Source organism: Hyla sarda, chromosome 9 (assembly GCF_029499605.1).
Source record: "Hyla sarda isolate aHylSar1 chromosome 9, aHylSar1.hap1, whole genome shotgun sequence".
Lineage (NCBI taxonomy): Eukaryota > Metazoa > Chordata > Amphibia > Anura > Hylidae > Hyla > Hyla sarda.
In genome coordinates this window covers 56152157-56168402 of record NC_079197.1, presented here as the reverse complement: position 1 = coordinate 56168402, position 16246 = coordinate 56152157, and the positions used below count along the sequence as shown (strand labels likewise).

Genomic DNA, 16246 nt, shown 5'->3' with positions numbered 1-16246 from the left:
GGGGCAAACCGGGCGTTCCTGTACCCCGGCCGGATCAGCCCGTGACTCCATTTACTTTAATGAGCCGACCGGAGTCAAACTGTGACTCCGGTCGGCTCAGTTTTGACCCGTATGCGGATTTGGACCGGACCTAAAACCGTAGTATACTACGGTTTTAGGTCCGGTCACAAAACCGCAATCGGGTCAAAACTGAGCCGACCGGAGTCACCATTTGACTCCGGTAGGCTAATTAAAGTAAATTGAGTCACGGGCTGATCCGGCTGGGGTACAGGAGTGCCCAGCTTGCCCCTCCCCCAGCCGAATCCGGCACCCGTATGTACAAAACGTGGTGTGAATGCAGCCTTATATTTAAGAGGTACAGTGTGTGGCAGTATTATATTCAAGGAGTACAGTGGATGGTAGTTTTATATTCAGGGGGATTAAGTAGGTGGCAGTATTATATTCAAGAAGTACAGTGGGTGGTAGTTTTATATTCAGGGGGTACAGTAGGTGGCAGTATTATATTCAGGGGTACAGTAGGTGGCAGTAGTATATTCAGGGAGTACAGTGGGTGGCAGTATTATATGCAAGAGGTACAGTGGACTGTAGTTTTATATTGAGGGGGTGCAGTATTTAGCAGAATAATAATGATTATTGTCTTCATACAGAGGATGAGGATCTACTGACAAAATGAGAACCTATGATGTTCGGGTGTCAGACTCTGTTGAGAAGATGGAGCTGGAAGAGGTCTTGATGTCTGGACCAGATGAAGAAGAAAAGAAAAGACAACAGAGAAGACGTCACTCAGGTCACTGATATCATTGTGTTTTCTCCTGACTGTCCCATCAGAGCTGGAGTAACTTTTAAGTTCCGCAGTGATGATGGGTGATGTTGTACCCTAATCTGTGGCTCTCCAGCTATTGAAAAACTACAACTCCTATAATGCCTGAGGCTCTCCAGACATGATGGGAGTTATAGCTTTACAACAGCTGATTGGGTGATTGGTGGGTGTCCCAGCAGTTGGACCCCCTCCAGAAAAATGGGCTGCTTATTCTTCAATGCCTGTTTTGTCTGTCTGGCCCTGCCTGTTAGTCACTTATATTGTTGTGTATTCCCCTAAGTGTAGTCACTGATATCTTTGTGCAGCCAAGTAAGGGGTCGTCCGGGATTGGGGAAGAGGGTCGTTAGGTGGTAGGGGGCCAGGGCAATTTTTCGCACCGGGGCCCCGTGGTTTCTAGCTACGCCCCTGCGTATGGTAGTGGTGGTAGGGTATTGGTATATGAGGGGTTAATGTTAACCCTATAGTTCGTGATGCCAGGCTGGGGGCTGGTATGCTGAGGTAATGCTCCGGCCTATCGCCGCCCTTCCCAGTAACGATAGGTGCATGAAATGACTGAAGGTCCACAAGGAGATTGAACTTGAACTTGAACAACTTTACTTAAGTGCTTGCGATACATCCAAGGCACAGTAATAGTCTCATACAAACAGTCCTTATATCGCTCAGTGACTGACAGTTGTTGCGGACCTTGAGCTATTTAGAAAGTCTCTGAATTTAGGGTAGATATTTGCAGATCCGTCAAGATTTAGGGGTTATATTAGGTCCGGTGATGCTGCAGAGTGTCTGGGGATTGATACACTCTCTATTCTGAATTACTCAGTCATTGCCGCTAGGCTCGGGCCTAACTCACTGCGATAGTTGCTGCGCAGATCCTTCTCGTTTGACAGCCCAGGAACAAGAGAAAGAAAACATGGCCGCCGCTCCCTTATATGGGCAGGGGGTGGGGTAAATCCGATTTGTCCGAACATCTGTCATTCACCATTACACAGAGTAATGGGATTGCATACGTCACCGGGCCTCCAAAGGTCCTTAAGCAGAATACCATAGAGTTTACCTAGTCACGTGACCCGCAGGTCCTGCAACGCTATGGAACCGGTAATTAAACATTTATTTACTATGGAACCGGTAATTAACCATTTATTTACATATATTATTATATTTACATCACCCTTACATAAATTACTAGGCTATTAGTTGGAATAGAGGCGACAAGGGGTAGGCTACACAACAGGGATCCCTATGTCCTAGGGACTCTGGCGGTAGCGGGACACCACACACCCTTAACACACCCTTACTGTTTGTATGTATATGGCTGATTGGTGTTAGTAGTGGCGTTATATAATAGTTTTTATAATCATTCTGCCCTTGTAAAAGAAAAGTTATAGACTTTGTTTTATATACAGCAGCTGACCTGAGGAGACAAAGCTGCAAGAGGAGGGAGAAAGCAGCAGCCTGAACCAATGATGACAGAAGTTGTGTTTCAGACTATCTATAACTTCCTGTAGGCACTGTAGCTAAACTATACTCACAGATCCCAGGTCTGCCCTAATGGAGCTGAACTGTGAAGCATGTTTGTCATTTGCCTGCCTTTAACACAATCTATGCTTTGCCTATGGAGAATGTTTAATGAAATTTTCACTGTGCGTTGTGTAAGCAGAGGACTGCCAATTAGAACCTACACTGATTGTGTAGGCTTTGTGATTAGCATTTCTAGACCTAAAGGGATACTTTGCTGGGAATTTTTTTTTTTATCAAAAAGTTAAACAGATTTGTAAATTACTTCTATTTAAAAATCTTAATCCTTCCAGGACTTATCAGATGCTGTATGCTCCACAGAAAGTTATTTTCTTTTTGAATTTCCTTTCCGTCTGACCACATTGCTCTCTGCTGATACCTCTGTCCATGTCAGGAACTGTCCAGAGCAGGATAGGTTTGCTATGGGGATTTGCTTCTACTCTGGACAATTCCTAAAATGGACAAAGGTGTCAGCAGAGAGCACTGTGGTCAAATAGAAAGAAAATTCAAAAAGAATAGAACTTCCTGTGGAGCATATAGCAGCTGATAAGTACTGGAAGGATTAGGATTTTTAAATAGAAGTAATTTACAAATCTGTTTAACTTTCTGGCACCAGTTGATTTAAAAAAAAGTTTTCCAGCAGAGTACCCCTTTAATCTGGCTGTTTATGACGCAAAGGACTGCTGAAAAACCATGTTCTGTTTGCTCATCAAATGCACAGTTTAACCCCTTAAAGACTAAGCCCATTTTCACCTTAAGGACCAGTTCAGCTTTTAAGTGGATTTGAGGGGTCTTTATATTAGAAATACCCATACTTGACCCTATTATAAAAACTGCACCCCTCAGAGTATTCAAAATGACATTCAGAAAGTTTGCTAACCCTTTAGGTGTTTCACAGGAATAGCAGCAAAGTGAAGGAGAAAGTTAAAAATCTAAATATTTTTATACTAACATGTTCTTGTAGACCCAGTTTTTGAATTTTTACAAGGTAAAAGGAGTAAAAGCCCCCCAAATGTGTAACACAATTTCTCTTGAGTAAGGAAATACCTCATATGTGAACATAAAGTGCTCTGTGGGTGCACTAAAGGCCTCAGAAGGGAAGGAGAGACAATGGGATTTTGGAGAGTGAGTTCTTCTGAAATGATTTTTGGGGGGCATGTCACATTTAGGAAGCCCCTATGATGCCAGAACAGCAAAAAAAAAAAAAAAAAAAAAAAAAAAAAAATATATATATATATATATATATATATATACTATTTTGGAAATTACACCCCTCAAGGAATTTAACAAGGGGTCGAGTGAGCCTTAACACCCCCACAGGTGTTTGATAACTTTTTGTTAAAGTTGGCTGTGTATATTTTTTTTTTTTTTCACTAAGATGCTGGTCTTCCCCCAAATTTGACATTTTTACAAGGGATAATGGGAGAAAATGCCCGCCAAAATTTGTAACACCATCTCTTCTGAGTATCAAAATACCCCATGTGTGGATGTCAAGTGTGGGCGCACTACAATGCTCAGAAAAGGAGTCACATTTGGCTTTTGGAAAGTAAATTTTGCTGAAATGGTTTTTGGGGGGCATGTCACATTTAGGAAGCCCCTATGGTGCCAGAACAGCAAAAAAAAAAAAAAAACACATGGCATACTATTTTGGAAACTACACCCCTCAAGGAATCTAACAAGGGGTACAGTGAGTCTTAACACCCCACAGGTGTTTGACAAATTTCCACAAAAGTTGGACATGAAAATGAAAATTTGGATTTTTTTCACTAAAATGCTGGTGTTACCCCAAATTTTTCATTTTCACAAGGGGTGATAGGATAAAAAAGCCCCCCAAAATTTGTAACGCAATTTCTCCAGAGTACTGAAATACCCCATATGTGGCACTAAACTGTTGCCTTGAAATACGACAGGGCTCCAAAGCGAAAGAGCGCCATGCGCATTTGAGGCCTAAATTGGGGATTTGCTTCCGCCACCAAAATACTCTACGCCAGTGTTTCCCAAACAGGGTGTCTCCAGCTGTTGCAAAACTCCCAGCATGCCTTGACAGTCAGTGGCTGTACGGCATGATGGGAGTTGTTGTTTTTCAACAGCTGGAGGCTCCGTTTTGGAAACAGTGGCGTACAAGAAGTTTTTTATTTTTATTGGGGGGAGGGGGAGTGGTACTGTATAAGGGTGTGTATATGTAGTTTTTTATTTTGTGTAGGTGTAGTGTAGTGTAGTATTTTCACGGCATTCACACAGGTGGGGGTTTACAGCGAGTTTCCCACTGGGAGTTTGAGCTGTGATGGAAAATTTGCAGCATCTCAAACTTGCAGCAGAAAACTCGCTGTAAACCCCCACCCGTGTGAATGTACCGTGTACATTCACATGGGAGAGGGGGGGGGGGGGGCAAACCTTCAGCTGTTGCAAAACTGCGACTCTCAGCATGCATTGACAGACCATACATGCTGGGAGTTGTAGTTATGCAACAGCTGGAGGCACATTGGTTGCAAAACACTGAGAGTTTGTTACTTAACGCAGTGTTTCACAACCAGTGTGCCTCCAGCTGTTGCAAAACTACAACTCCCAGCATGTACAGTCTATCAGTGCATGCTGGGAGTTGTAGTTTGCAACACTGTTGTGAGTTAGGTAACAAACAGTGTTTCCCAACCAGCGTGCTTTCAGCTGTTGCAAAACAACTCCCAGCTTGTCCTTTTTTGCATGCTGGGAGTTGTTGCTAAGAAACAGCAGGAGGCCAGCCTTACCTCCTGCTGCTGCTGCGCACACGCCGGATCCTCCTGCCACCACTGCCACTGTATATGCTCTGGGGGCCCCGATCTGACCGCCGATGCTGGGGATTGGGTGCCCCCAGTCCAAGTACACACTCCCGGCACCCGCTCTCGCCCTCCGTCCTGATTCATCGGTTGACCCGGAATCACTGCAAATCGCCGATATGAATTGATCTCAGGACCCCCAAGAGTTTGCACAGGGTGTCTGCTGAACGATTTCAGCAGACATCCCGGTCCGGTCCCAACCCTTGATCCTTAAGTACCAGGATGTCATACGCCCGTGGTCCTTAAGGGGTAAAACACATAAGTTTTTTTATGTGTTTTTTGGCAAGTTCAGAAAAGCAATAAAAACACTGTCTGTGAAATGCAAGTCTATGGGAGGGGGCGTGACGGCCACCACGCCTCCTCCCATAGACTTGCATTAAGGAGTCGGGGTGTTATGTCACAATGGGGCGGGGCCGTAATGTCACGATCCTCCGCCTCCTGCATGGCCAGTCATCAGGCACGGAGCGAAGCTCACTCCTTGCACCAGATGATAGGGGTGCTGCAGGAGAGATGGAGGGGGTTAAAGCATCTAAGATGTAAAAAAAAAAAAATCTAAAGATAGCAGGAAGCAATCTTACAGTATGTATGTGTGTAAGCGTATTGGCCACTAGAAAACAGAAGCCATATATTATAATGGTACTTGTAAGGAATACAATGCATTCTTGGTTAGAAAGAAATATGTCTCCTATCAAGAGATGTGATATTGAGCTGGTTAACTGTCAATCATAACAAATACTGTAATGTATTTGAAGGAATGTAACTCAATTTTTAATTTGCACTGGCAGAACGTAGAGATCCAGTAAAGACGACTTTAATAGAACAGGGACCCACACCCAGAGGACACGTAACATCTACTTGTAAAAGTTTCTCATTAACACACACCAGATCTCATTAGATGATATCAGTAAATGGATACAAACTAATTAACCATACCATACTCCTTATTCCTACTTTCTAAAGCTTGCTGCTAGAGATTGTTCAGGGTGTCTTGTCTCTGAGAGACTAATTTTGACAGATAATTTTCAAAATTTATGTTTTAAAACTTGAATAAGGAATACTAACTAAAGGACTGCAAAAAAATAAATAAATAAAAAGAGAAGGGTTTTTTGGCTGTATAGAAGAGCACAGAAGACCACAGTATTTCATACACTGGTTTATTTTGTTGCCAGTTTGTGACTATTATGAGGGCTACAACCGGGGGATCCTCACACATCAAATGTCATATCTGCTGGTGGTGGATTAAAATTTGAAAAACCGCCCCTTTTGGTGAAACCTAAATTGTGCTCTACTGTTCCCCTCCTCCTCCTCCTCCTCCAGTTCAGCCCCCACAGGGCTCATGTGGCCGTGAGATGTAGGAACCACGTCTCCATTGCACTGACCAGCCATAGTTTCCAACACGTATTGTAGGAAGTGAAACAGTGGAATGACGTTGTTCATCCCGTAATCCTGGTGACTTTCTAATAATGTGATTTCCTCAAAAGTCCTCAGCAATCGGCAGGTGTCACATATGAGCTGCCACTGGTTCACATTGAAGTTACAAAGGGGAGTACCTCTATCCGCTTGGATCATCAAGAAATCAGTGATGGCTTTTCTCTGTTCGTAGTGTCGGTCCAACATATGGAGGGTGGCTAATGTGCAAGCAAAGTTTCCTTCCCATTGTTAGGATGTCTTGCAAATGGGGTTGGAATACTTCAGGAACTGCTTGACAACCAGATTGAACACGTGTGCTATGCAGGGCACATGGCTCAGCCTTCCCTGTTGCAGCGCAGACAAGATGTTCTTCCCTTTGTGAGCCACCATGGTTCCCATTTCCAGTTTTCGTGGAGTAAGCTCCAATTTCTTTATGAATGACTTTTCGCAGTTCCTCCCCTGTGTGATTCCGTTTGCCAAGGCAAACCATGTGAAGTGCAGTGTGACACTGCCGTGCCCTGCACACATGGTATGCTGAAGGGGCACTGAGACTTGTCTGTGCAGTGGAGGCTGAGGACACGGTGGAGGATGAGGAGGCAGAGTCGCACACTGTCACAGGACCAACGGTCTAAGAGCGTAGAGGAGGAAGCGGCATGACCTGTCTACGTTGGTGTTGTGGCTGTGCAGGAACCACTTTCACCCAGTGAGCATTAAAGGACATGTATTGTCCCTGACCATACTTACAGCTCCAGACGTCAGCGCTGCTGTGCACTTAGGCACACACCGACAGGCTCAAGGACTGGCCCACCTTCTCTTCCACAAAATTGTGCAGGGCTGGTACTGCCTTCTTCGCAAAGAAATGATGGCTTGGCACTCTCCACCTCGGCTCGGCACAAGCCATCAGTTCTCTGAAAGGTGCAGAGTCCACCACTTGAAAAAGGAGGGACTACAGCACCAGCAACTTGGATAGGAGCACATTCAGCTTCTGCGCCATTGGATGAGTGGGCGCATACTGTTGTCTCTTGCACATGGCTTCGCCGATGGATTGTTCGCGGAATGACTGACTAAAAGTAGGAGGAGCAGGAGCATATAAAGCAACAGAAGGAGGGTATGGCACACAGCTCTCTTTAGCTGAGGTGGTGGAGCCTTTGCTGGCTAAAAGAGGGAGCAGCGTGCCATTGGGTGATGCAGCAGGCTTGACCACTACATCAGAGCCACGGTTCTCCCAGGCCGCTTTTTGGTGGGGCAGCATATGTTGACATAGGGCCGTGGTGCCTATTGGGACCCTGGCCATGCTTCACCTTCTGCCGACATATCCTGCATTTGGCTATGTTAACCTCCTCCGGATGCTTGATAAAAAAAACTGCTACACTGCCAAGTAGCTGATTTTCCCACAAACAGTCTGCACTAATTGACTGCTACTGCCGCCGTCTCCAGGAACCCCTGTTCCACTAACTCCAGGGAAGGTAGGCTGCAGCGAAGCAGGCGGTCTCTCCCGGGCACGTTTGGCTCCAGAATTTCCACTTCTGCCACCATGCTGACTGCACACCATGCTACCACCTTACTGGCTCAGCTGCTGCCTCACGGGCAACCTGCAACCCTTTTCTCCTGATAAAAAAGCCCTTCTGCACCCGGCTCCCAATTGCAATCGGCTTCATCATCATCAACAAGTGTCTGCACAAGTGTCCTCCTCAGATTCCTCAACAGTGTCTGCTTCAGGACTCTTAACACTGGCAACACGGCCTCTCACGTCACTCTTCTCATCACTACTTGCCCACCTAGGGGAGAAAGCAGCAGATGTCTCCTCCACTTCTTGGCTGGGCAGTAGCTGCTGACTGTCCTCTATTAGATCATCCTCACTGAATAGTGGAGCTGAACCCACAGCATAAGATACTTCTTTAGGGGAGGGAACAGCATAGGACAGAGGCAATGGGAGGACAGGGACTGCTCCAGGGCCATACCAACTGAGGGTTGTGTCTGAGGAACCCACCGACTGTTTACTGGGGGTATCAGATGTCACTTGTGATGAAGTGGATGACCGTGTTAACCAATCGATGATGGGAAATGGGTTGCTGGTCGAGACACGACCACTAGCCGATACTGGGAGCTCAGGCCTCTTGCGGCGACTCCTGCTGCCACTCGTCCCTAGTCGGCTATGACCTCTGTCTGTGCCTGATGAATTTAGACCTCTGCCACTGCTCTGAGCATGTCCTGGAACTTCTCTGCCTGACATACTTAGTGCGTATATGAGGGGAGTACAATACGCTTCACTACGGTTAAAACAGTATTTGTGTAGAACAGCAGCAGGTGAGTACTTTTGCCTGGACTTTCACAGTATGTTGGCCCTTCACAGATTAACAGGTACAAAATGGTACACTACTTAGGTATATGTATGTGTATACACTTATGAGGGAAGAAAGATGCGCTACAGTACGCTTAAAAAAAACCAACATATTTTTGCACAACGCCAGTAGTACACAGTCGCTGTGTGCTAAACCCAAAATTGCACTCTCTCAAAGACTATTGGAAAAGGACTGCTGGGTATTATACCGTCTATAGACTAGTATAACCATTTGTTGTAGAAAAAAATTATTCCTCCATCCTCCTAAGGTTCATCAAGATGAGCCAGCTTGTTGAAATGTATGAGGCAACACAAAGCTCTCTGCCCCTCTCTGCAATACAATGCTGTAGAAAGTGACTGGGAGGTTAAAGGCTGCAGTAAAAAATATTTTCTGTGCAAAAATGCACTGCTCTCTGTCCACAAGAACACTGATGTGACTAGGAGGTGAAACGCTGCTGTTAAAAGCTTTTCTGTGTGACACACACACACAGGATGTCCGTCCTATCTCTCTGCAGTGTAATGAATGAAGTGACTGGCTGCAATATGGTTATCTATTATATAGGGCTGTGACATCACAGGGGTGACTGGCTGCTGATAGGCTGCATCCTGCATGTGATTCAGGGTCATCCCCGCCTACCCTTGTTCCTGCCTTCCCAGAGTTCTTTGCCCCCTGTCCTGACATGTGTCTCTGCCATTTTAGATGCCCTGGAGCCTGGACCGCACTAAATGGAGTTTAATGAAGTGATTCACGCGATAGAATCGTGGGGATATTCACATTTCATGAATTTCGTAACAAATTCAGATTTGTCAGCTTTGATTTGCTCATCTCTAATTAAGATATAAGGTGATCCCTCTAAACTCTGTACCTCTAACCATGTCAAATGGCTTACAGCTTTGAGAACCCACTTATCTGGTAAAAGACTGTAAAAGTATCTCTACTTCTACCTGTAGACATTTAAAGTAACATTTAACCTGTTAAGGACCCAGGACGTATGGGTACGTCCTGGGTCCTGGTCCTGCGATATAACACGGTGTCACGCGGTGACCCCGCATCATATCGCGGCGGGCCCGGCGTCATAGTGAAGCCGGGACCCGCCGCTAATAGCTAAAAACGAAAGTGAAAGTTGCCGGTTAGCTCAGGGAGCTGTTCGGGATCTCCGTGGCATAATCGCGGCATCTCAAACAGCTGTAGTACAGGAGGAGGACTTCTTACCTTCTCCTGCGCTGTCCGATCGCCAAATGAATGCTTCAAGCCTGAGATCCAGGCTTGAGCATTCAATCGCCGAAAACACTGATTGATCCATTCCTATGGAGATTCATCAATCAGTGTTAAAGATCAGTTAATGCAATGTTATAGCCCCCTATGGGGGCTATAAGATTGCAAAAGAAAAGTGTAAAAAAATCATTAACCCTTTGAATTATCCCTTCCCCTAATAAAAGTTTGAATCACCCGGCATTTCTAAGAATAAAAAAAAATAAAAATAAACATATGTGGTATTGCCGCGTGCGGAAATGTCCAAATGATCAAAATATACTGCTTTTTAAACCGCACGTTCAATGGCGTACGCGCAAAAAAAATTCCAACGTCCAAAATAGCGCATTTTTGATCACTTTTTATACCACAAAAAAGTGAATAAAAAAGTGATTAAAAAGTCTGATCAGAACAAAAATGGTACCGCTAAAAACTTCAGATCACGGCACAAAAAATAGCGCCCTGAACACAGAAAAATAAAAAATTTATAAGGCTCAGAAAATGACAATTTTAAACGTATAAATTTTCCTGCATGTATTCATGATTTTTTTCTGAAGTGATACAAAATCAAACCTATACAAGTAGGGTATCATTTTAACCATATGGACCTACAGAATAAAGATAAGGTGTCATTTTTGCTGAAAAATGTACTGCGTAAAAACGGAAGCCCCCAAATCTTATATAATAGTGTTTTTTCATCAATTTTGTCGCACATTGATTTTTTTTCCCGTTTCACCGTAGATTTTTGGGTTAAATGACTAATGTCATTACAAAGTAGAATTAGTGACACAAAAAATAAGCCATCATATAGAATTTTAGGTGGAAATTTTTAAGAGTTATGATTTTTTAAAGTTAAGGAGGAAAAATTGAAAATGAAAAAGCGGAAAAAGATCGGGTCCTTAAGGGGTTTATTAAAGTGGCTTTGCAAATTACGTCGTTTTTTTTTTTTTCAAAATGTACAAAGTTTCAGCTGTTTGCAAAAAACAAAAAAACAACTAGTATAACAAGTGGTTGGTCCAACTCAAGATGCACAAGTAGCAGGAGAGTCCTGCTTTTATAAGCCCAAAATAATGCTTTAACACCAATGTAGGGTCAAAGCTGCTGGGCAGCGTGTACCTTCATTTTAGCTTGCATTTGGATGAAAGAACTAGATTTGATTATATTATATATCAATTTCATTCAATTCACTCACCGAAGAACCTGGGTCCAGACAGTCTGCGTTCACCAGCATAGGTGCAGCACCAGCCTGTAATAGATAATTTGGACACATGATGCCATAAATAAAATGCAATTCACATATGATGCAATGATTTAGGTAGATAAGAATATAACAGAATAAAACAAGTCACAAAAGTTCTGTAATTGTGGATTGCAGTTGCAATTGCAAATTTTATAACTTAAACCTCCAGCGGATCCTGTGTCAGAATGCATCTTAAGGGTGCGTTCCCACAGGGCGTATACACAGCGTATTTGACGCTGTGCAAAATTTATGGCAGCAGCGGGAAATACGTTGCGTATTCCTCGCTCTCTATACACACAGGGCTTTCCGGCGGCAGCCCTATGTGTGTAGTGAGTTTTGGAGGCGGAGCCGCGCGTCACAGACACGACGGCATATGGCTCCGCCTCCAAAACTCACTACACACATAGGGCTGCTGCCGGAAAGCCCTGTGTGTATAGTGAGCAAGGGATACGCAGCGTATTTCCCGCTGCTGCCATAAATTTTGCGCAGCGTCAAATACGCTGCGTATACGCCCTGTGGGAATGCACCCTAAAGGGGTATTCCCATCTCTTTAACCATGTCTCTATGTGTAGAGCATGGCAGCATGAGCAAGTTTGTATTTGGTTTCATTTAACAAACTTGCCTGGTTCTTTTGAAATCTATTCTATAGCGCAAATCAGGATCCCTTTTTTAAACTTATCTCAGCCCATTCATCAGGTTTGACAGCTGCAGGCATAGTGCTTTAGCTTGGGAGCTGTGAGACACAACAGCAGAGATAGGTAATCAGCCAGATGAGAATATCCCTTTAGGGTAGGGTCACATATGCCGTATTTAACTGCATATTTGCTGTTGCATATTTTCAATGGGTAGCTAAATCAGCTGCATAATTAAATAGTTTATGGTGTCGCGATCAAACACCTTTTTACCATCTCTCCATACGCCCTTCCATTCCTTATATATGAGGCTTTACCATGCTGTGAATCAGTCAGATGGGCCTGAACTTAATATTAATAATTGGAGTGATTATCAGGTTATGGGTGGGATAATACAGTCAGGGGGTGTAAATTTTGTACGTTAAGGGGGCATTTATGTCTAACACATACCCCCTGACTGCATAATTCCACCCATCACCAGATTAAAAAATCAGGGTCATAGGTTGTGTCTCTCTTTTGCTTTATTGTTTTTAGTCTGAGGGAGGGTTCACACAGTAATTTGGTTAGTACTTTCGTTAGTATTGTATAGCAATAGTATAGAGTGGGGGAAAAAACACAGAAGATGCAAATTGTGTAAATGGGCACGGTCATTAAAACTAATTTTTGTTATTGCACTCCATATGGTAAATAAAAAATATTTTTTATGTACTTTGTTAAAATTTTTATTTTATTTGTGTTTACAAAAGCTGCCACTAGGTGTCTCCCTATTTGTCCAAAGCACATCTCCCCCCCCATCTCTTGCACAGACTTTGGCCTGGCGTTCTGAGGTGTGTGTAGCCTTAGCCAATCATAGCTCATCTCACACTGAACTGCTCTGGGCTGTGTGTAGCAGAGTAAGGGAGGAAGTTCTCCCCTGTATGGCTTAAGATGATGTCACACCTGCCTAGGAATGCCCCTTACCAGTCTGTGAATCTGACTGAGCAGAAAATACAGAGCAATATCAAGGTAGAAAACTAAAAATTAATAAAAATAAAGGCGGGGGGGGGGGAATCATGATGGGGGTAGTGAACTGGGAGGATTATGAAATGAAACAAAATCATGACAGGTACTCTTTAAGCAAAGCATAGTGCAGCAGTGTTGTTACTATGACAACTGTGCAGCACTGCATACAGGTTCCTTTATATGCTGGCTGCAAGGATGGGGAATTATTAGTGCTGCAAAGTACACTGCTCAAAAAAATAAAGGGAACACTTAAACAACACAATGTAACTCCAAGTCTGTGAAATCACACTGTCCACTTAGGAAGCAACACTGACTGACAAACAATTTCACATGCTGTTGTGCAAATGGAGCAGACAACACGTGGAAATCATAGGCAAATAGCAAGACACCCCTAATAAAGGAGTGGTTCTGCAGGTGGTGACCACAGACCACTTCTCAGTTCCTATGCTTTCTGGTTGATGTTTTGGTCACTTTTGAATGCTGGTGGTGCTTTCACTCTAGTAGTAGCATGAGACTGAGTCTACAACCCACACAAGTGGCTTAGGTAATGCAGGATGGCACATCAATGCGGGCTGTGGCAAGAAGGTTGCTGTTTCTGTCAGCGTAGTGTCCAGAGCATGGGGGCACTACCAGAAGACAGGCCAGTACATCAGGAGATGTGGAGGAGGCCCTAGGAGGGCAACAACCCAGAATCAGGACCGCTACCTCCGCCTTTGTGCGAGGAGGAGCAGGAGGAGCACTGCCAGAGCCCTGCAAAATGACCTTCAGCAGGCCACAAATGTGCATTTGTCCACTCAAACGGTCAGAAACAGACTTCATGAGGGTGATATGATGGCCCGACTTCCACAGCTTACAGCCCAACGCTGTGCAGGACATTTGGCATTTGCCAGAGAACACCAAGATTGGCAAATTTGCCACTGGCACCCTGTGCTCTTCACAGATGAAAGCAGGTTCACACTGAGCACTTGTGACAGACATGAGTCTGTAGATGCCATGGAGAACTTTCTGCTGCCTGCAACATCCTCCAGTATGACTATGATTTAAATCTGGACTCATTGCTGCCACTTCAGAACTCTCCAGCTTCTTGTTGCCATCCATTTCTGGGTGCTTTTTGACATATGTTTGGGGTCATTGTCCTGCTGGAAGACCTCACATCTCGGACGCAAACCAAGCTTTCTGACACTGGGCTGTACAGTGCGACCCAAAATCCGTTAGTAATCCTCAGATTTCATGATGTCTTGCACACATTCAAGGCTCCCAGTACCAGAGGCAGCAAATCAACCCCAAAACATCATTGAATCTCCACCATATTTCACATGTAGGTTCTGTGTTCTTTTCTTTGAAGGCCTCATTCCATGTTTGGTAAAACAGTAGAATGATGTGCTTTACCAAAAAGCTGTCCATAAGACATTTTCCCAGAAGGGAAAGTACACTAAATACACTAAAACTTATTAAAATACTAAGCACACTAAAATGTTAAACATCAAAAACATAATGGCACATAATACATATTATCTGGGGTAATTTTACATCACTTTTGAGTCTACAAAAAAGGTTTGGGTGTAATTGTCACTGCACTCAAAGCCAGCTTGCTCCATCAAGAGCTAATGATATTGTAATATGAAGAAGTGCTTAAAAGGGGTACTCAGGTGAAAAACACATTTTTTCTAATGAACTGGTGCTAGAAAGTTATACAGATTTGTATATTACTTCTATATAAAAATCTGAATCCTTCCAGTACTTATCAGCTGCTGTATGCTCCAGAGGAAGTTGTATAGTTATTTTCTGTCTGATCACAGTGCTCCCTGCTGAAACCTCTGTGCATGTTAGGAACTGTCCAGAGCAGGAGAGGTTTGCTATGAGGATTTGTTCCTGCTCTGGACAGTTCCTGACATGGACAGAAGTGTCAGCAGAGAGCACTGTGGTCAGACAGAAAAAAAATTATACAACTTCCTCTGCAGCATACAGCAGCTGATAAGTACTGGAAGGGTTAAGATTTTTTTAATAGAAGTGATTTACAGATCTGTTTAACTTTTTGGCTCCAGTTGATTTAACAATTTTGTTTTCCACCGGAGTACCCCTTTAAATGCTTTTACAGAAGAAATAACTCATAAACCCCCCACATTACTGTAGCTTGAATTTGAAGTAGATAAAAACATGTCAAATAAAAAAAAAATGCAAAAAGGGGCAACCAAACTAGCAGGAAAAATGAAGGATCTCAATTTTGAACAGTTTGTCAATAACAATTTTTATTATCCTATAAAAGGGCTGAGTGTCCACAACGCATTGCATATTCCGCAGACTGCTTTATAACGGAGGTACTTTCTTCTACAAGCATTGCTTCTATTGGAAAATCTCATATAGAAAGACATGTGGCTTTTGATTGAGCACCATATTGTAGAACAGATAGTTGCTGTGGTACTGAGGCTGGAATACAACCCATTAAATATGTTTTCTAATCAGAATAATCCATGTCAATATACTCTATTAAAGTTAATGTATCACCTAGATTTTTTACTAATTAGAGCTGAATACTGAAACATGTTCATTTTTTCTAATCTGTCAATTTTATGGTTTGAAATTTTTTAATTTAATTTTTAGTACATTATTATGGAGACAGACATCTTGCCTGAGCTGTTTATAACAGCATTTAGAGCTATGTGGTACAACAAGCCCCATGAACATAGACACATTGGGGGAGATTTATCATTGCTTTTAGAGCATTTTTTTGTCTGTTTTGGCGCAGTTCAGGCGCAAGCAGCATATTTTGAGACTTTTATGCGTCTTTTGATATAGACAGTTTCACTCTTTTTGCCTACCCGTAGAAAATTTTCTTTTTGACCATGCAGTGGTCACGTATTTATCATTTGCGACTTTTGTCAAAAATAGCTATTTTGTGCGCAAATGTACATTTTTAGGCGCAAAGCTACACCACCTACCAGTAGGCGTGAGAATAATTTGTACCTTCCACGAATCAACCTTTAACCCCTTCCCACAGAATCCCGTCTATAGAGGGCAAATTGCGCAGGTCCTCCCCACATTCCGCCGTCTATAGACGGCATTCAGTTAACCTGGCGATGTGCGGCATCGCAGGGGTAACTGACGGAAGTCCCGTTGTTACCAGCCCGATAGCCGATAACTTATACTGATATTCCGGTATAAGTTATCGGCTATTTTTCCCCCCTCCCCCCCCCCTCAGAAGCCGCTGCAGATCAATGATTCAA

General features: G+C 43.5%; 1 protein-coding gene across 5 annotated transcripts in view; it reads right to left on the bottom strand.

Moving 5' to 3' along the window:
* The window catches only part of DLG3 (discs large MAGUK scaffold protein 3), a 390374-nt gene that overhangs the window by 241547 nt on the left and 132581 nt on the right, over nt 1-16246 (bottom strand). For all 5 annotated transcript variants that reach the window (XM_056540771.1, XM_056540772.1, XM_056540773.1 and 2 more), the window contains one exon: nt 11341-11394. In XM_056540771.1, coding sequence (XP_056396746.1) covers nt 11341-11394 — 54 coding nt within the window. The remainder of the gene's footprint in view (nt 1-11340; nt 11395-16246) is intronic.